Consider the following 21,199-nt stretch of genomic DNA (forward strand, 5'->3'; position numbering starts at 1 on the left):
TAGAGTAAAACGAGAGAGGTGCAATTTCCAGTGATATACTTAGTGCCACTTCTAGGTCAGCCTTTTGAAGGCTGATTGTGGAATGTACACAGATTCATCCTCATGCACCAGAAAGCATGCATAAAGTAATGTAAGAACAGTTGTACACATGAATGTTTTGGCTTCTATGCCAGGTGGATTTGTTTCCTAATTCATTAAATTGGGACCAAAATATACCGTACATGTACTCTTTTGATCATTTTTCACAGTACTTTATATATACTCTTTGGTATATAAGCGTAAATAATGTACAGCACATTTTGTGATAATGTCTTCAATAAGTACTACACAGATCCATTAGAATGCTGTAGCATTCAATTTATTCTCTTGACTGTTAAGTAAAAGTAATACAACTTCAGACAGACATTCAATAACAAGAATAGCCTGTATTCTATTGAGGTTAACAGTAAGGCCCTTGTTAATTTCAATGACTCTCTATGGATCCAGAGTGAAGCACAGTCTCTGCTTGCAAAAGTTGCCTCAGAGATTTCGTCTCCTCCTCAGCTCTGCCCCCTCTGCCATTTAGAAGGGCCCCAGGATCCTTGGTGGAACATTTTCTGGGGGCAAGAGGAGCTGACATAGGGAGCAGCGGGTGGCATAGTCAGCTTCCACCAGCTGTTGTGTATGCTTAACTCTGGGTCCAATTCAATTTTTAAAATATTGAAAATGGTTAAGCACTGCACTGCTAACCAGAGCTCCCTCACTTGAAGTATTCACTCAAGATTGGATGTGTTCCTGACAGATGTTATAACTAAACCAGAAATTCCAAGGCAGGCGTAGGAATGGCTGGGAGAAAATTTATGACCAGTTGGTGAAATTCGACAAGGCACCAGCAGATATGACCAGACTTCCCCTTCCTATCCCACCCCATCTGCTTTGAAGGTTCTGCCAATTTTCTGGAAGGAGAGGAAGTCCCATTTGCAGGAGTGGAAGTCCACTGGGCATATAGGATGCCATGATTGGATATCACCTTCTGGGATTTACTGGTAGATCTATGGGTGGTAGATCAACATAGGTTTGCAGCTTCCAATTTTTTACAATAGAGATATATAAATGTGTCCTCCTGCATAAGTTAGGCTGCCGAGATGAAGAAAGCTGGGGGACAACAGGGAAGATCTTTGTGAAAGGATCTTTGTGGGAGCTCCAGTTCTTATACTAAAAACAAAATTCTGGCATGAGCATGTGCTCAGAAGCACCTTGTTCCTCAATTCTACACCATTCCTGGGCCATTATTTTGCACCTGGCTCTGGTTGGTGGACCACAGGATGAAAAACAAAGCAGACCCCATAAGCCGAAAGTTTGCCCACTCCTGCCACAATGGGCCTTTCTGGCATAGAAAACTATGAATACATACGCAAAACTTGTATGACTACAAGATTTACCCAACAAACAGGACTAGCATTTGTCAATAAATACAGACAGGAAGAAACAGGAGACAGTATTTTTTAAAAAGGAGAGCTGTATTAAAGGGCACAGTGGAAACACAGAAAAGAATAAATAAACATGCAAAAGAAAGGCATACTGTGCTGGTTTTTCCAGAAGAATATTTTTGCACAGTTTACTCACTTTCTCCACATGGCCACAAATGAATGTACAGACACAAATCCTGTCCGCTCTCCCCCTGACGCATTGAACATGGGAGCTTTCCAGTACAGAGGGCAGCAGCATATCTGTGAACAACACAATAAGACAGAATGCAGCCAGCTAGTATTCGGGCAGGGGCATTTTTTCTTCTTTATGATGACATTTTAACAGAAAATAAGATGAAGAAAATGTAACTTTTGGCTTAAAAAAAAATCCAACTAAACCAGAATTTTTTAATTGGACCTAATACATTAATATCTGAATCCATTTTCTTTTTACGCCGAAGTAAGTATGACTGATTTCATATGAGCCACTTAAAAGCACAATGAGACCATGTGCAGTATGAACAGCATCAAGCTGGCCCGGATATATTCTCTCACCCTTAGACAAATGGATGGAGGAGACTTTTGTTCAGCCCACATTCTTAGATGAATTAACCTGACACCACCTGGAATAATGTACAGGTTGAAACATAACTATCCTTTGGAGTTTGCACTTCTCTTGAGTTTTATGATACTGCTCTTGACTCAAAAATATTATCAAACTACATTAAAATGTGTATTTTTAGATAAAATACATTTAGAAGTGAGTACACTAAGGTAAAATACATATTTAAACCATAGTTTGTGATTTAAATATAAATTTATTTACAGTTTTACAGGCAGTAGATTAATGTGGAAGTAGGGTAGAATGGAGTTATGAATAAATACATGTGAAATTGACAGAGACTGGAAATAGACTGAAACATTCCTTTTGGAAAAGTTTTGCTTTTGTTTACTTCATCTCATCCCTTCAGCTAAAAGCCTCTTCATCTGAGAGTACGCTTTTTCTTTGAAAACCATTTGCTGATATTGTACTGAGCCTTTACCTTCCATAAGTCCTAAAAGCCTGGCAATAATGATATTTACCTTTGCAATTTTCCCCATTTCATTAAGTGGTACTCTCTCATCTTCAAACTCAGAAAAGGTTGCCTCAACCTTGGCAATGGTCTCCTCATGACTACTGCAGACATTAGGAAGTCCGTTGGGGAAGTAGAAACGTGGAATGTTTATGGACAAGGGCGTACCAACAGTTACTTTATTCGCAGGCAGAAGTGCCTGTGAGCTGACTGCTGAAATTGCAGGCACTGGGGACGTAGTCACAGGTTTCTTCTCCTGCTTATTTTGGACCTAGAAAGATAACACATAAAAATTATTTTTGGTACAATAGAATGTTCGTGTGTATGTGTGTGCGTGTATCCCTTTAGATAAACAGAAATTAATGAGCAAGTATCTAAAGTAAGCTGTGCATATGTGCCACCACCTAATTAATCCAAAAGACCCTCAGGGGCATACAACCCCTGAAACCTTGGCTAATTGGCAACAATAGCTATATATAAACATACAGGAGAAACACATAGGATATTTTGATTAGCGGAGCTGCCCTAATGAAGTTTCTCTGTATACTTCTGATCTATGCGTAATTTTTTGTTAGTACTACACATTCAGGTATTGCACTTTCCTAAGTTCCTAAAAGAGCATCCATTCAAAGCTCTTTGAGGAAGTGAACAGGTTTCCTGTAGCTTAAAGAAGTCACTGGGCTCCAATAATAATCTGATAGGAGAACATTTGTACTTATTTAGAAGATTTATACCCCATCTTTCTGCTACAAGGCACTGGTGTCTGGAGTGCCCCTCAGCCAGGCTGGCTTCTGCTCACCAGTCAAGCAGTGTCCTGCCCATCTCCCCTTATGTTTTCTGCCACCTCTGTTGTGGGATGGATGTCTGGTGATGGGCAGTGAAAAGTGCCTTTTCTTGATAGCTGTTTTGAGGGATTCCCCCTCTTTTAGGAGCTTATTCCAGGATTTCTTTTGTAACTGGATCCTGTCTGGGAAACTGTTAAGTTAGGATACAAAAGCTGCTCAGTTCCAAGATCACTGGGTAGCTAAGTTTTGGTTTCTATGTGCAAATGAAATTAGTAAGATGGCTACGTGAGTGTATAGAATTACAAAATTTCCCAAAGAGGCTCTAATTGTGAAGGAGGAACAGTGGAAGAGGAACAAATTTGCCAATAAGATGATTTGGTTCACACCACTTGTGCCAATGTTTTATGAGAGCACCAAGAAGTGATGCACAAATAATAATTGGGGATGCAAAGCTTGCTGCATATCCATCTCCTTGCAGGTGTCTCAGTGCCAGACTGAATCAAAAACTGCCTGTCTGCATCCTAAGACTTATATTTACATTCCCCCAGAGTGGCTGGGGAAACTCAGCCAGATGGGCGGGGTATAAATAATAAATTATTATAAATTATTATTATAATGTGAAGCTAAGCTCTCAGTAAAAACCTAAGACCCCTTTCCTGCTTTTTACTATCAGAAGGCACTTTAGCAGCTAGAGATAACACACAGAATACTGAAGCCCAATCATACATGACCTTTCCCACAGTCATTGGGTTTTAATCCTTAAAACATATTTTCAGCAGTGGAGTAGAACAAAGCTTTTCCAACGCAGCTGACATTTAGGGTCATGAAGGAAAGTATGTAGCATATAACAAACAGAAACACACTGGAGCAATTCTTTCTTCAGCAAGTGGCAGACAAGTTTTAATTATTTTCAACTAATAATCTTTTTTAGTGTTAATATTATTATCTTCAAGAGAAAAATAGTTTTCGACTCTTTCCTCTTGTTTACCAATAGGACATTTGTGTGCTAAGCCTGGAAGGCCTATTTTTAAACCTATGGGTATCTGGTGCAAATAACCTTCTGAAAATAGAAAAGCCTGAGAGAGACACAGTTCTGTCCCCATATCCAATAAAAAGATACAAAGAAGTATAAAAAGAAAAGCACGTTCAAACCTGGGCCTGCTGGAATGACTTCAACCTCTTCTTGAAGCGGGATGGAAGAACAAAATCACAGCCTTTTGCAAGGAAAGCTAACTCTCCTCGTAAATCTGGGTCCCTTCGCAGAGATGTTTCTTTGATCATCATCCTGGCTTAGTTCCTGAGCAAACTTTTGTCTTCCCAGCAGAGGTATCAAGTCCTTCCGGGAGATCACTTCAGCCACAATGAGCTATTTTCTCGATTTGGAGTTTGGTTTTTTTATGGCCAACAAATTCTAAGTGAAACATACCTTGCCTTCTTTTTACTTACAGCAAGGATTGTTCAGTCACTGTACCTAGACGCAAGGCCAAAGAACCTCCCCCCGCCCCGACAGTCAAATAATCCCCGAGTATGAGTACTTCTGGGTGTCTCTTTGCAATTCTTTATCAAGAGACATGATCTACACCAGAATCTATGTCCCTGCTGGCTACATGACAGTCAGAGAATCTGTCCTTGGCTTGTGATACAGCAGAGGTATTGTGGGAAGGGAAGCACCCACCACTACTACCAGTGGTGCTAAAGTTAGACATACTGCAGAAGTAGCTAAATATATCACCTTCCCAGATAGTTCTTATTTTATGAGCTTCAGAGGTGAAATTTGAGGTGTGAATGTACAGCCATCAGCCTAAGCTGAAAGCAAAAACATGCTGCAGCTTAGTCCTGTGTGAAAAATTGTGTTATGAGGTGCCCATCGCACAATCACACATTTTTCTAATTTGAACTATGAAATAAAATACTCAGGACTCTTTAATTGTTCACCTTTCTCTGTTACTAAGGAAAAATTAGCTGTTTCCTACAATCCAAAGGGACTGCACACACACACACAAAAAATATGTGGCTGGTTATCAAGCATTTTTCTTCCACATTCAAAAGCACTAACAATGCATTCCTATACATGTTTACTCAGAAATTAGTTTTAGTGAGTTCTTTGACACTTACTCTGTAATAAATGTGCTTAGGATTGTGCTGCAGGTGGGGTTTTTTTTAGAAGTATCAGGATAATCAATTCAAGCATAAGAAATCAATTATTTAAATATTTCCTTTAATGCTTCATTCTTTCACTTATTTTTGCTGGACACCACTTTTCAATCAAAGGCTTATCCTTATGCTAAATTTAATTATTTTAAAGCATTTATACACTGTTCAATATTTAAAAAATCTCTTAAATAGTAACACACAGTACTAGAAACTAAGCCCCTCTCTATATGACATTTCGAAAATCCTCAAGAAGGTAAAGCAATTTGGAAAGTCTAATTAAGTGTACTCTTCCCAAAACCTGAGAATTAATGCTATTAAAAAAAGAAATAGATTAACAACCATTGCCACTACCGTATATATAAAACTTTTATTTCAGAACTTACAAGGTATTTACTGTCTGCAATTACAGTTTGCTCTGGAACTCAAGAAATGCCTATTTTTTCATAGTGGCACTCTGATTTGGGACATGAAAAACTAAGTTTCACATGTTTATTATTTTACTGTTTCAGAAGGGATAATAAAGCGAGGTCACCCAATCGCATGTTCCAAGAAGTGATATGAGGGCCAGCAGGTTCATAAAGGTACGTGGGGTCTCAGTTGGATCAGGAATAGATATATCAGCAGTTGAGACTATGGTATTCAAGAAATTTATTTAGCTTTGTTCAAGACTGATAAAGTAAATATTTTGTTTATACCAGGAATCCTAAATGTATTTGTCAATGTGATTCTGTTTCCTTTCTTATTCATTAAAAGTATTTGTATACCACCTTTCATTTCAAATGGCATTCCTTGTTAACATTTTTGCTAGAATTATAAAATTATATTACCCAGATATTTTAAAAAATAAAAATTGGCTTCAATGACTTTCTTTTTTCAATCATCACACATAGCAATTGCATTTTGTGTTTTGAAAACATCCTTGTGTTTTGAAATAGGAGCATCACACATTATCAATTTCCACAGTCTGATAACATTTCCATACAGGAAACTGTGGCTGCATACGAGCAAGTATGTCTATCATTGGAACATAGGAAACTGCCTTATATTGAGTCAGATCACTGGTCTATTCAGCTAAGTGTTATCTATATTGACCAGCAGTGGTTCTCCAGGATATCAAGCAGGAGTTTCTTCCAACTCTACCTTGAGACACCAGAGATTGAATCCGGAACCCTTCTGTAGGCAAAGCTGAAGCCCAACACTTGCTATGGCCCTTCCCAAATATTACTTTGGACTATGGAAGCAATATTCTCCATTGCGCTATGAGACACTAGTCCAAATCCAGAATCACTAGCTTGAGTATTATACAGTAAGACTGTGTCTTGCTCTTGTGCAGGGGTTACATTCCAGGGGGGCAGTGTGCAAAGTCACAATCATGTATAGTCAAAACAACCCCCTGGAACTGTCCCTGCACCAGCAACCTTACCTTCCTGACCCAGCACAAGATATTTTGGGGCCATCCAAGATCTTGTGAAAGCCTCCAGAGACCGCAAGAGAGTTTCCCAGAGCCTGGTAATCAAGAGCTTTTAAGCTCTCTGCCTTGCTTACTGGGATCTTGGAAACTTTCATGTGGGCTCTGGAGGCTTTCGTGAGATCTTGGACGGCCCCACAAGACCTCACTAACACCACCAGAGCCCGCACAAGTATTTCCCAGAATCCGGTAAGCAAAGCAGAAAGTTTAAAAGCTACTTCTATGCGAAAATAACTTTAAAACTCTTTGTCTTCTGGGCATTTAATTGCTGAGATTTCAACTAGCTGGCTGCCAAGCACATAAATTTGAAATCACACAATCCATAAGAACAGCCTGCTGAATTAAGGAAATGGCCCATCTCGTCCAGCATCCTGTTCTTACAGTGGCCGGCCAGATGCCTGTGGGAAACCAGCGAGCAGGATTTGAGCACAAGAGCACTCTCCCCTCTTGTGGTTTCCAGCAACTGGTATTCAGAAGCATTGTTCTTTCCATCTGTGCTGGCAGAACATAGTTATCATGGCTAGTAGCAATTGATAGTCCTCTCCTCCATGAATTTGTCTAATCTAATTCTATTTTAAAGTCATCCACGTTGGTGGTCATCACTACCTACTGAGGGAGCAGGATCCATAATTTAACTATGCACTGCCCAAATGAGTACTTTCTTTTATCCATCCAGACTCTTCCTACATTCAGCTTCATTAGATGTCATTGAGTTCTAGTGTTATGAGAAAGGCAGAAAAGCCGTTCCCTATCCACTTTCTCTATGCCATGCATAATTTTATAAACTTCTATCATGCCACCTCTTACTCACATTTTAGCTAAAGTAAACAACTCAGCTCAACTCAATTATTTTAAAGTAGTGATCCTACTATACTATATAGTCATAACAGTGGAAAAGAAATGGGAAAAGCATTTCCAGGGAGAGGGGAACATGTTCACTCAATTTTTCCAGTTCCAGCCTCTCTTATACAATTTAAAGAAGATATGAAACTAGACCAGAAGTTAGTAAGTGACTTCCATGTACAGTACTGAAAATAATTTAAAATAACTTTTGAGACAATTCCAGAATGTGTTCTGGATGCTGAGAGAGAGAACATTAGGATCATCCACTTACCTTTTGCCCTGCACTTTCTAGGCACAGATCAGTGCTTTCCTGGTCAGTGTCAGAGTGCTTTTTCTTTCCCCAGGAAAACCTGTCTTTACTGCTGAATTGGAACAAACAGCAATTCAGGTTTTTTGCAGGTTGCTGTTTGCTCCAGTTCAGTGGTAAGGAGTGGGTTTTCAAAGAGAAAGCACTGGGGGTGGGGGAGCACTTGGACATGGAGCTTTAAAACGTGGACTTGTGCATAGAAAAACAGCACAAAAACAAGTCTGGATAAGCCCATAGTGAGAATTATCCAAGTGAAGCCTGCCATACTTACAACAGATTTTACACACATCTGTTGCAGCAGTAGTGGCCACGCACTTCTGGAAGTTGTTCTGCAGGGTACAGCTTGAAGTGCTATAAAACCATGTGAAACTGGATTTAGTAAGGCTATGGAAGGACATAAAAATGAAAATGTACCCCATAGGCAATCGTTGCTTTACTGCAGGATTCCTCAAATTCAGCCCTCCAGATGTTTTGAAACTACAGTTCCCATTATCCATGACCACTGGTCCTGCTAGCTAGGGATCATGGGAGTTGGAGGCCAAAAACATCTGGAGGGCTGAGTTTGAGGAAGCCTGCTTTACAGTATCACCAACTAGCTAAAAAAACCCTATAATCTACAGACAGCCTACATGCACACTTTCACACATGGCAAACATGTGTGACTATTTTGCCATATGGACAAACAATGGGAAGTGTGAAAAGGTGACAGAATTCCACATTGTATGTACACAGAGTGAAACATACAAGTATACACATACATACATAACGAGTATATAAACATATATAGAGTATAATGTACTTTTCTATGCAGAAGTGATATTTATGTGGGAAATTTGTTGCGTGTGTATGGTCCGTAACTGTTACATAAATAAAGATTTGCATTCTTACCTTTATAACCTCTGGCATCTGTTGAATAAGTGCTGGGACAGGCTCTTTGGCAGATGTACCTATGTAGCTTTGCTGAGCAGCTGTGATGGAGGGAGCAGCCAAAGTTTCCTGAAGAATGTGCATCACTTCCTTCTCTTTTGATAAGCTTCCTTTGCCCATTCGGAATTCTACTAGTTCCTGGGCAAAGTCTTCAATACTCTCCAGAATTCGCAATAAAAGGGTTTTGTCTTCATCCTCCATTTTATGACCATTGGTTTCCATGAGTTTTGATAAAGAGGGAGAAGGACTTTTGTCTACAGGTGAACAGACTTTGCCTTTATTTTCCAGAGTCAAAGGTTGGCTAATATGCTTCAAACATGCAGGATTAGTCTTAGTGGTAGTCTCTCTCAGAGTAGCCTCCATTTTCTGTGAAAAATGTTCCAAATCCAGGAGAAGTTTGTCTATTTCCTCTTGATTATTTTTTCTGGATTCACCTTTAGAAATCTGAACAGTACAATCAAATCCTTGAGTGTCTGAGGTTGCTTGGATGGAGGTTTGGGGCAGCATTACAGGTTGAAATAAAGTAGGTGATGTTTTAGTTGAATTTCCAGCAGAGTCTGCCCTTTCTGTTTTCTGCTCATTGCTGTCTGAATTAACCCGTCTTCCTCTCCTCTTAACACTTGATACACTGCCCAATGCCTTTTCTCTATCTGATTCTTCCATAATGTACAGAGTTTCTGTGGGACAAATGCAGTCTGACGGGTTTACAGATAGTAACTGAGGTAGCGCACAAGCATCATTTGTAGATTCTAAGTTTTCCTGCAAAACTTTTGAAGAAATCTCTATTGGAGTGTGGGTAAGTTTTGCTGAGGAGTTTGTGTCAGTGCTGTTCTGGTTACCTCGTAAGTTTGAAGTGAGAGATTGCCTTGGCACAAAGGATGGGGAGGACACAACATCTTCGTATCTAGGTGGCTGTTCATTGCCAAATACTGGAGGAAAATTAGACGGCTGCAAAGCAGATAGGCTATTAATTAGTTCTACCATGTCACCAGGCTCAGTTAGCCCAGACTGTCTAAACTCAAAAGGCAGTTTTTTAATATAAGAAGAAAATCTTGACATCAAATTCATATATATCATTTCAGAATTGGCTAAGGAATCATTACCACTTTCTCCACTGGCACTCCCTGAAGATTTCTTCTTGATGCATTGCTTTATTATATCAGTACACTTCTTCAAGTCCTCAGAGCATTTGAGCAAGATGTCCAAGCACATCTTAATATCTCCACTAGAAGAACCATCCAGCTTGTGCTTTTCCAAAATCTGTGCAAGAAAGCTATCCTCATAGAGAGTCTGCATTGGTAAGGAAACTGTAGAATTCACATTTCCCTCTACTGAGGTGCTGCTGACCTGCCATTTCTCATCTGTTGAGGAATTATGTGACAGGCCAAAGGGAGGAGGGGAATTTTCATCGTTGCTGAAATGGCCATAGATCAAGTCAAAATCTAGTGACCTTCTATTGAATGGGTCTGACTTAACTTTTCTTCCCTTTCTATAGGTTACTTGATTGGAAGAATTTCTGAGTTTTTCAAATGAAAATTCTTTTATTTTCCCACTAGCGAGATTTATGGCTTCTCCAGTGATATCTTTCAGACTTGCAGTGTTTTGAACTGAAGACCCCTTTTTGAGCCTTGGGTTACTAGGAAGGATTTGATGATAATCTTCATCCCCAGCCAAAGAAAGGGAATTTTCAGGCATTGAAAGTCTGTGGGTCAGATCTGAACCTCTAAGGTTGTGTGCAGGGACTTTAATTAGTTCTGCACAAACACTGTGGTGGGCTACTATGCATGCAACTCCTTGCTTAAATACCTGACACGCCCCTGTACAGTAATGCACAGCATGTTGAAGTCGACGATCTATCACAACACTGCTATAACAATTCACTGTTGTTATTACACGTCTATAGGTTACTGCCATAATGATAATTGTAATTGGCTGCACTATAAACTGAGCTAATGATTCCGTTAACTAAGAAAATAATCTTAAAATGGGGAAAAAGTAATCCATTGTCAACTGTAAGGTAGCTGCTGTCTGTGAGAAATTTAACTTAACCAGTGAAATGTGCAAGGCTAATTTATGGCACACTGATTACATTTCATTATTTATTGAGATACTGAAAAGTTATCTCCCACACAATAAGTACCGTACTGATGAAAAATTGCTCCCCTTCTCTCAGTCTAAATAAATGTTAGAGGTAGAACTGTAGAACTTCAGCCCACTTGAAGAAAAAAGAAGGAATTGTTTTCTCTTGATTTGCTGTATTGAGTTTCAGATGCCATGTAGAAGCAAAAAGCATGTAGTGTGCTTAAACAATCCAACTCTTCCATTAATGTGGAAGATACCTGCAATGACAAATTGTAAAAATAATGTGAAACTTGCCATCGGACTTCACCTGCTACTTTATCTTTTATACGTATATTATTGCAATAGTGTATAATTTTATTCATGCTTATTACGGTTGGCCTAAGAAATTTTCTGCCCAGGGCAAAAAGTGGTCGTCCCCCCATTCCATTAACAGAAGCTGACTGGACTACTAGCAGAATTAGACTTTTAAAACTGGCAATGCAATAGCATCCTCCACTGCCTCTGAGGCTGGTAGGCTTGTCTAGGGGGGGCATGATAAGTCATGCAGCATACACAGGTGTGGTCTGACCAAAGCAGAATAAAGTGGTACTATTACTTCCTTTGACACAGATACTTCTGTATAGTAGCCTTAGTCTCCAAAGTGTTTCCTGAATCATCATTTTAAGACTGTGACAAACCTGCAGATTGAACTAATATCAGGCTATTTATTAGTAACATTTTTAAATCTCGTCCTACCCTTTTTATTATTTATTGTTTAACATCTAGCATGAGGAAGCGCTCTGTGAAACTCTAGAGCCTGCTCAATGCTTTGCGGTTTTTGGTTAGACAAAGTCATAATGTTATTATCCCTATTTGCTTTTCCCTCTAACAGACCAAGAGCACTGCAATGATTTCTGCATTGCCGGGGGGTTGGACTACATGACCCTCATGGTTCCATCCAATTCTACAGTTCTCTGAGTCTACTGCCTGGGGATGGATTGATTATGGCCTCCTCTTGCTCATGTGTGTATATTTAATTATTTATTTACTTAGTGCACTTCTGTCTTGCCTCTCCTCCATCATGGAGCTCAAAGCAGTTCTCATGGTCTCTCAATCTAGACACTGACCAGCCCAAATCTTGCTTAGCAAGGTGGCTGCATCATGTGCTCTCATATTCCATTGCCAGTAGTTGCCAATAATCAGTTGGCAGCATCAGCAATGGATGTATGTTTGTTCTGTCTTCCTCCTTTCATTCCACTTCATCTACCTCTACTGTCTTTACTCCCTCTCATTACTGTTTAATGACCACCAGCAAAACATACATTCTCCCCTTTCCTGCCGATCAGCATACCTCCTTGCAGTACTTTCAATGCCCTAGTTCCTCTGCCCCATGTCCAGCTCCCACACCAAATATGGCAAGGAGGCATGTTGAGGGCCAGGAAAGTACCTTATAGGCAGGAAGGCTGCACACACACCAGATTTTTGTGACAATGAGTCTGGAGATCATGATGCATCCTCTGCTTGTTCTTTTCCAGTGCTCAACATGTTCACAACTCTTTCTGCCAAGGTAAATATGAACCATAGAGGAAGCCAAAGGAAAGAAAATTGAGAAGGAAACACAAGAGTGTTACAATATTGTATTCCACAGGTAAATTAGAATTTATATTCACATGGCAACATAGGTTATATATAAATACATCTCCATCCCTCAAAATAACTATTAATATAGGCAAGGATCACCATTATCTATTTTTTTTCTTTTGCTACACATTTTTCTAGGGAAATAAGAATAACAGGAAGCAGAAGTGGGGGTGTGTGCTTCTAAATCTATAAATGAAGATACCAGATTAGGAATCTATTTGTGTGAATACAAGACTTCATTTTTGTGTTGAGGCATCAAATTTTTCTTACTTAGTTCATAGTGTTGACTCTTGCATTTTAGACACTCTGGTGAAGTAATCTGGAAATATGAAAATAAATACTAGCATTCTCTCCTATAAGGAAGGAGAATCACATGAAAACTAGCAGTCTGAATATTCCTTTAAAAAATCTCTTGTTCTATGGCTATAAGCAGGAATGCAGCTGTACTTTTGTGGATATGTGAATTGGTTTTCCTTTTCCTACTATCAACTAAAAAAGTTAGAAGGAGCTGAACCAGGACTACTCCTAGATATTGTAGTTCTTGAGGGTTGGACTAGATAACCCTTGGGGTCTCTCCCAACTCTATGATTCTATGACTCTGTGACTGTTCATGACCAGTTTGCATTGAACACTGGCCAAGCCTGTGGAATATTTGGAATATTTACCTAAATGTCCCTGTAGCTACATGTTGCAGGACTCATAAGAGGACAAAGTATTTTACATTTGCTGATCAAGGAACATCGGAAGACCAAGCCAACGGTCCTGGGCAAAGCCTAGCAAAGGTGCCCATGGAAAGTTCACAAGCAGAACCTGAGAACAAATGCATTCTTATTAAGTTTCCAAGGAATCCCAGAGATTCTAGCAGCTCAATTTTAAAACACATGTGGACTATGAATACTGATGCCTTTTGCTTCTTTACAATCTGTGACACAGTACCTAATTTCCCAAGTCTTACTCAAGCACTTATTTCCAGGCTCAAAACACATGACCTGTTCTTCCTCACCTGAACTCAGACACCAGTCTCTGTCTTACTACACCTGTTGCCTATTTATCTTTGTATCTCCTTGCTTCTATAAAATACAATGCACATGCTGTAGACAAATCTACAGTGTTCTCCTGCAAGGCCTCGCAGTGGCGACAGGATCTGACAGCAGAAGCGGCGGTGGCCTGCAAGTCCTCGCGGCAAACGCCTGCAGGGACTCACAGCAGTGACAGGAGGTGACGGCAGCAGTCGCATCCTGCGAGGCCTTGCGGCAGTGGCAGGAAATTCCAGCAATATTAGTGGCAGCCTGCAAGGCCTTGTGGCGACACAAGCAGTGGGGCTTGTGAGGCCTCACCGTGGTGGCAATAAGTAGCTGAGGCCTGCAATTCCTCCCGGCAGTGGAGGCAGTGGCAGAAGCTGTGGCAGGATATCTTTGCTTCTGTCTCCTGCCACCAGCACAAGGCCTTGCAGGCCACTACTGCCACCGCCACAACAAGGCCTTGCAAGCTGCCGTCACTTCTGCCACCGCCACCCACTGCCATGACAAGACTTAACAGGCTGTTGATTATTGTGCCACTGCTGTCAGGCTGCTTTTGCTTCTGCTGCCTAGCAGGCCTGCTGGCAGTCCCAGATTATTTGTATTCACTATGACTCATCATCGTATTTTGGATTATCCTGAATACCACTATTTGGTAGCCAAGCTTCAAACCAAATAATAACAATAATAATGGGCAAGGTGGGGCACCTGCCAAAGGCCCACAACGTGGCAGAGGACCCATTGCTAACCTGAGATGCTGGGCCAGTTTCCCACTTCTCAATGGGAGAGTTGCATGGCAGCAGCAAACATCTGACTCCTCCCAGCAGCTTCAAATCAAGAAATGAGGCTGCCCCAGAAGCTCCAGCAACATTCACAGGGACTTCTTGGTTAAAGGTCTATTTCTTGTTGGGTGGAGTGTAGGAAGAAGTAATGTAGCACATTTATTTTGAGCCCTGAGGGCTTCTTCAATCACAAGGGTGTTGTTGCTCAGCTCCTTCTTGGCATCTCTGAAGCAGCGAAATGGGTGACTGTTCCAGAGGCTCCTATGATATCATCAGAGCCTCTAGGGTGATCATACATGTCCTAAGTTGAGATGCCTGCAAGGAGCTGAGCAAGGGCTCCATCCAGCTCCAAAAATCCCAGTACTCTCAGAAAATATTCTCTGTGGCCTCAAAGCGGCTCTGTCAAGGGAAAATGGGGACTTTGTTTCAGAGAATTCTGCAAGCTGGGAGAGACGCCTAGGAAAAGCAAAACAACACTTCTGCCTCATCTGCACCAAGGGAGGTAGTAATAAGGAGCACGAAAAAGTTGCAGCTCTCCTCCAGCCGTCCCCCCAATGAGAACTTGCCCAGAGTCCTTGCGATACATAGGTGGGCAAAAGGGAGACCTGGTGCAAAGAGAGAAAAGACAGCGGGTGTTGGTGTGTGAAACGGAGCTGCAGAGTGTGCGTGTGTGTCGGAGCAATCACAGGATTGTGTCAAGAGGAGACCCAAAGGCAGAGAGTGTAAAGGAGGTAGGGGAAAGGCAGGAAGGGAGCTGCGATGGGCGGGAGGAGAGGGAGAGAGAAAGGAAGAAAGAGAGCGGAGAAAGGGCGCAACAAGAAACGAGCTGCAACCACCGTGCCCCATGGGCACCTGTGCCCGAGGGCCCACCAAAACCTGCAGCCGGCCCTGACCGAGGGGCAAATCGACGGCGCTCCCCAGGCGTTAAAAGCGGCTCCCGCTCCCTCCCTGAGCCTCGGCTGTCACCCGCTCGCCCAGCGGACGCAGAAGCTGCTGGGGACAGCCGAGGCGCCCGAACGCCGCGGAAGGCGTTGGGAATTATTGAGGTGCCTCTTGTTTCGGCCCCGGCCGCTCCCTCCTCCCCGCCTCCTGTCCCACCAAAGTAAAACGCAGCATGGATTCAGACCGCGGACGAGGCTTGGGCGTGGGGGGGAGGGAGGGAAAAGCTGCCTCTTCGGCGCCACTTTGCTAAGTTGTTGAGCGCAATTACTAACGAGCAGTTGGCCGACAGCGCCTGAGGCGGACGGGACAGTAGCTGAGCACCTACCCGCCGCCGGGGCGACTCCCTCTCCCATCGTGGGGCGCTCTTCTTCGGATGCAGCCCTCCTCCTCCTTCCTCCACCCTCCTCCGGGCCCAGGGAGGCTCTGCCTCTTTTCCTGTCCCTCCCGCGCGACGAAGGGGGCGCCCGCCGAGCGCGCTCAAGTGGGACTGGAGAGGGGAGGGGAGAGGCGAAGGCGGCGGTTCCCTTCCAAGAGAGGGCCGGGCCACGGGTACAGCATAACAGAGCCCTGCCCGACTGCGACTTCGTGCTAGGGACGCCGCCCGCCGCGCATAGCTCCCGCCTGAAACTATTTCGGTGTCCCGTGCCTTAAGCCCCAGGCGGCAGTGGGACGACGGGTGGGGTGGGAGAGACTTCTGCAGCCGAGCCCCGCGTCCTCTTCGCCCTGCTCCGTCCAAGGGAAACCGCCCTCTCGAGGGCCTTGAGGATTCAGACAAGCTGTTCTCTCGGAGTTCAGGCTCTTAGGTGGGCGTTGAAACAAAAGGCCAACGCCCTCGATAGCAGAAAAATGTGGAGTTCGGCTGGAAGCGCGCTCTGCAGCAGAGGAAAGTTTCGGAAGAGTCGCGGCGGGTCTCGAAAGATTCAGAAACCAGGAGGGGAAGGAAAGCAACTCGGGTTTTTCATTATCTGCTTCTAAACCACATGACTCTGGAGTTCTGGGTCCAGATTATGGAACCCTTGAGTCTGGCATCTGTGAAATGCCAGCTACAGTTTCCTGACTCTTTTGACTCCAGGCCTGTTCCAGAAGTGCACCCGCCCTATGCTATTTGGCTCATACTTGCTTGACTCACCGCACCCATCTTGTGTACTCACTCATCAGCTCCTTCCCCATAGGGCTGGAATAGGCTCCTGGTTCTTTATTCCATTCAGTGGTGTGAGTGTATATATGGGAGGAAGAAGGAACTTAGGTTTGATTTAGCTCTGTGTCCTGAAAGAAGCTGTAGGCTAGTCCAGATCATGACCAATGCTCCAGCTTGGTGCTTCCAAAAATCCAGTAATTCACCTAGGCATGAAGAACTGGAGTTTGAGCACCAATATTTAACAAATAAGCATTTTGGCCAGCTCAGGGCTATTGAAGTAAACCACTTGATATGCATTACATTTTATCAAAATACACGCACAGATATAATGAGAAAAAATTATCCTTTTCAAGTTCAGTAGTAAACAAAAGTGGATAGGTGAGTATCTGCACCTATCTTCATGGGTTTTCAGAAATTGCTGTTTGTCAGGATCTCCTGCCTAGTGTATTGTTTTTATCTCTTATCTTAATTCTTAAGTTTTTGTTATATGCTGCCACTTTCCCAAGCAGTTAAAAATTCTATGGGCAAGGTTTAGTTTCCTTTGGATGAGAGAAGCAAAAGAGGCACTCTTCCAAAGGCAGCATTAGAGATAACAACTGTACCTCAGGGATGCTTCAGCCAATTCACAATCTCTGACTAGTATCCCAGCTGAAACTGCAAATCTGCCTTTAGCTGACTCTCAGCCTACTTCTTGTCTGGGGTGTATTATCTTCTAAACTCGTATTACTTTCTAAATCTAAAGGGTGGATTTCAGGCCACCAGGAAGGCATCCACATTCATTAAGAAACAAAAAGACTATTTTGCCAAGGCCCTAACTTCCATCAGAGACCACTTAAAGCAAAACCAAAGTAGTAATCAAGATGAGGCAATTACAGAAAGAGAAAGAGAGGGCAAACTGCTAAGCAACATCATGATAGCTGTTTTTTTGAGAATTCTACTGGTCAGGAGGATAGCCTACCTCATTCTCCAGTTCCAAAGTAGCCGAGCAAGACAATGCTCATGAGTTTCATGGCTTGTGAGAAATTGCTACCGTAGGATCTTTTGCCTGGGGCATTATTTGCCTTTCCGGTCCAGGTGAACCAAACCAGGATAGTTGTTGTGAAGTAGCCCTGCTTGTCAGTATTTCTGTCTAGACAATAGCTGCTGCTCCAGTCCAAAAATAACAAATCTAGATAGGATGCACTTGTACTGGTTTTACAGCTGGTCATAAATAAAAATGTTTCAGGATCTGTTAAGATGCTCTCTCTCAGACTATGTGTAGCAACCATCACAGCTGGTATTTGTTCATTTGCTTTACTTGTTAGGATTTCCTGTATTAGCTCTAGGTATTGCAAAATCATATAGAACATACTATGCCGGTTTATGATTTGATAGGAACTGCTATCTGTAAAGATCTGTTGCTGGAAACTCAGCTTGCCTTTCTGTTGCATAGAAAATAATATAAAAAACACCCTGTCTCAGTATTTTTCTGTGGGACAGTAGCTTATTCTCTAGTAGTTCAAACATTGCAAAAAGACAGTGGCTGTCCTGGCCACTAAAACACACAAAAAGAGACCTTTTTTTTGGTCAGCAAAACTTTATTCAGGCAAATAACAGTACTGTCTCAGCAGCAGACACAAGGCTTAGGTGTCGTGGTTCAGAAGTTCAAGAGCAGAGCAAGAAGTTCAGAATGGGACAGTAGCAACAAAGATCTCTCAACTTTCCATGTCCTGTTCACCAAGCTTTTAAAGATGAGGCATGGCACACTCACTTGCCTTGTGGAAATCTTGGGACTGCTCCTTGGGGTCTGATCCCATGTGTTAAGGTGAGGCCCAATTCTAGGCAACAAGACTGCACCTTCCTGCTACTCACAGCTCACCCTTCCCTTGGCTGTTCCAATACCTCCCCAAGCTCTAACGAGGCTTTCCATTTGGCAGGAAAGTTGGGGAGGAGAGCTGGCACCTTGCTCCCCCTTCTGAAGGGGCTCAAACGGGGGTGGAAAGGGGAGATCTCCTCACGCCTCCAGCCCAGGTTCCCATCCTTCAGTTCTCCTGTTTATTCCTCCTCCTGCATCAGGGCCTGCCAATCTAAACCTGATCCCAACAGCACTGCAAGGCTCATGGGGTCACTTGTGCCAGTCTCGTGGATTAACAAAAAATTGATATATGTTTGAATTCTGGAACAGAATCTGCCTTTTTGGTCCACATATAACAAAATATTAAAGCTGGTTTTCAAAACAAAAAACAGTAAATCAGTATCACCTTGTTAATTTGTAGAAACACCATGTGTGTGATATGTGGGAAATTGCATGCTGTGAGAAATTATTTAACTTAGTTTCATACAAAGAACATTAACTGTAGGTATACCATATAATGATAGCAGGTTTAAAAACAGCACTGTAACGTTATTGTCAGGATGTCCTACCTTTTCATTTGTACTTTCTCTGGTCCACATTTTAGGGAGAATGCCTGCATTAGGCTTATGAATAGCAAGACGTAATTACATGCACAGATCTCCCACGTGCAAGGTTGGTTATTTTTTATTTTTTTTAACCAAACAACCAACTATTTGTCAGGACCTCCCATCTGTTTAGAAACTAATTATTTAGTTCAGGGGTACCAAAACTATATTAAGTTCATTTGATTCCCTTTCTTGGGAGTAGCAAAGAATGATACCTAGCTTTCAGAAAGTTTTGCTTGTCACATTGTTGTGTCTGAACTTCTGCTTTCTCTTAAATTCAGTGGCTTGCTTGTGCTTTTCTCATAAGGTTCTGTGACATAATGCATGTTGTGGGCCTTACCTGAAACACAATCTGCTTCTCCAATCACAATATAGCAAAATATCATAGCTGGTTTTTATTTTATTTTTTAAATTTTCAGGATCTTCAATATTTGTACCAGTTTAGAAGTAGCAAAGCTAAGTAAGATCTGCCTGTGGTAATCTTATGGGTTATGGTAAATTGCTATATGTCAGAATCTCTAATAGCAAATTAGAGTTACAGTGGCTCTATAGCCAACATATAGCTATTGAGAAACAAGAAGGAAGTATCAGCATGCTCAGAAAACCCCAAAGTTTGCAGAAGTAAAAATCTTTAAGAAAAAATACTAAAGGAGCAAAAAAACTGCCTCCCACAATACAGACCCAAAAAGACTGAGCATGTGCTTAGTGGCCATTGAAAGTTTTAAAATTTACTAGATTTGAATAGTGCAGTAAAAATAGGTTAAAAATGGGTTGGCACATCCATTTACAAAAGAGAGGAGGAAAAGGGGCCCTGCTTTGTCTTGGGATCTTGAAGACTGACTAACTGAAAATTGGCCACATCTCTGTTAGTCGTATCATCATTATTCCCTGCACCTCTGCACTCCAGGTCTATGCTAAGCACATGTTTGCAGCTGGTTTTGTTTGCTCATATGTTCAAAACTATGCTGGTTGCATTGCTTGAGCTGCTGGGGTTATATCTAGCTAGATAGGGTACATGCACATTTTTTAAAAAGAAAAGTTTTTTGATATGCCAGATTTGCAAAAAAGCATTAAATAATTTTAGATTGTCTGCTGCTTCAAGCCAGACAACAATTTGGAACCACACACATGAAGACTGCCACTTCCTTTCACCCTCTCTTCCTTTCCCACCTGAATCTGCAAGGACAAACTTTAGTTCTAAAACAGTTGTTTGAGGAAGAGTTCTGTGCAAAAGGGTGTTTTATTTTTTATTTTAAATGACATTTTTGCTGGTAGCTGCTTGTTTAGTAATAGCTAATTGTTTGCATTCTGCAACAGGCCTGTCAATAGACTTCTTATATGTTCAAGTGCAGTCTGCTGCTCTGTCTTAGAAACTGACCAGCCAGATCCAGGCAACCATACAGATGATGAGCCCTTTATCGTTTTAGAACACCTGGCACCTATCTTTTCATCTTCCAGGATCCTACAATTTCAATCTCTGTGTGCTCACCTGAGAGTGAAACCCATTAAACAATGGGATTCACTTCAGAATAAGAGTGCATGATTGGATTGTTCTCTTTCCACTGTTGGCCTATCTCTGCTATTCATCAAATTCTTTATCATCTTGCTTGTGTACTGTGTACTGCATATGAAACAATGTACCACAGGGCAAGTTACTGCAGTTGTATGTTGTTGCTGTATTTACATGAAAACTTATAAAAATTATTTTGGGGGGAAATTCTTGATCATTTTTCCTCCCTTGCTCATCTAGTGTTGATGCAGCCCTTTAACGCAGTCTATGTCACTTTTGTACAGCACCTAATCTGTCTAATCATAAAATTTAAGGGGATGTATAGATTCTGAAAATTACCGTGCATGTAACCATAACCAAGGAACACCGAGTGAAAGTCAGTGGAAGCGTTTATAGGGTTATGGTCCGGGGTTGGTGAAATTCTCTGTCTCTCGCACACAAACAGCGATAGCTCAATTTTTCCTCCCACTCACGGCCAAGGACAGATTCGGACAGGTGGTTTCGACTCTGCGCACGCGCATAAGCAGGAAGCCTCGCTAGCCTCCCTCCGTCTCTCATTGGCCCAGCGCCGAACCGTCTCTAAAAGTAGAGCTGGCGCGTAACGATTCTTCTTCATCCTTGAATTCCGCAAGCAGGTGGGAGTAAATCCATCTACTTCCGGC

At 42.1% G+C, this 21,199-nt stretch overlaps 1 protein-coding gene across 4 annotated transcripts in view; it reads right to left on the reverse strand.

Annotated features, from left to right (window-relative positions):
• Positions 1 to 21,089, reverse strand: part of PPP2R3A (protein phosphatase 2 regulatory subunit B''alpha) — a 39,910-nt gene extending 18,821 nt beyond the window's left edge. For 2 of the 4 annotated variants that reach the window (XM_081006664.1, XM_081006662.1), the window contains exons 1-4: positions 15,776 to 21,089; positions 8,967 to 11,344; positions 2,532 to 2,792; positions 1,606 to 1,709 (exon numbers count right to left, since the gene is read on the reverse strand). In XM_081006664.1, the coding sequence (XP_080862790.1) occupies positions 1,606 to 1,709; positions 2,532 to 2,792; positions 8,967 to 10,919 (2,318 nt within the window). In that variant the 5' untranslated portion in view covers positions 10,920 to 11,344; positions 15,776 to 21,089. Of the gene's footprint in view, positions 1 to 1,605; positions 1,710 to 2,531; positions 2,793 to 4,458; positions 8,927 to 8,966; positions 11,345 to 12,541; positions 12,626 to 15,775 lie in introns of those variants that run through there. The other 2 variants (XM_081006663.1, XM_081006665.1) reach the window with 2 other exon arrangements.
• Positions 21,090 to 21,199: the final 110 nt, after the last annotated feature.

Source organism: Podarcis pityusensis (genome assembly GCF_964106645.2).
Source record: "Podarcis pityusensis genome assembly, chromosome: 5".
Lineage (NCBI taxonomy): Eukaryota > Metazoa > Chordata > Lepidosauria > Squamata > Lacertidae > Podarcis > Podarcis pityusensis.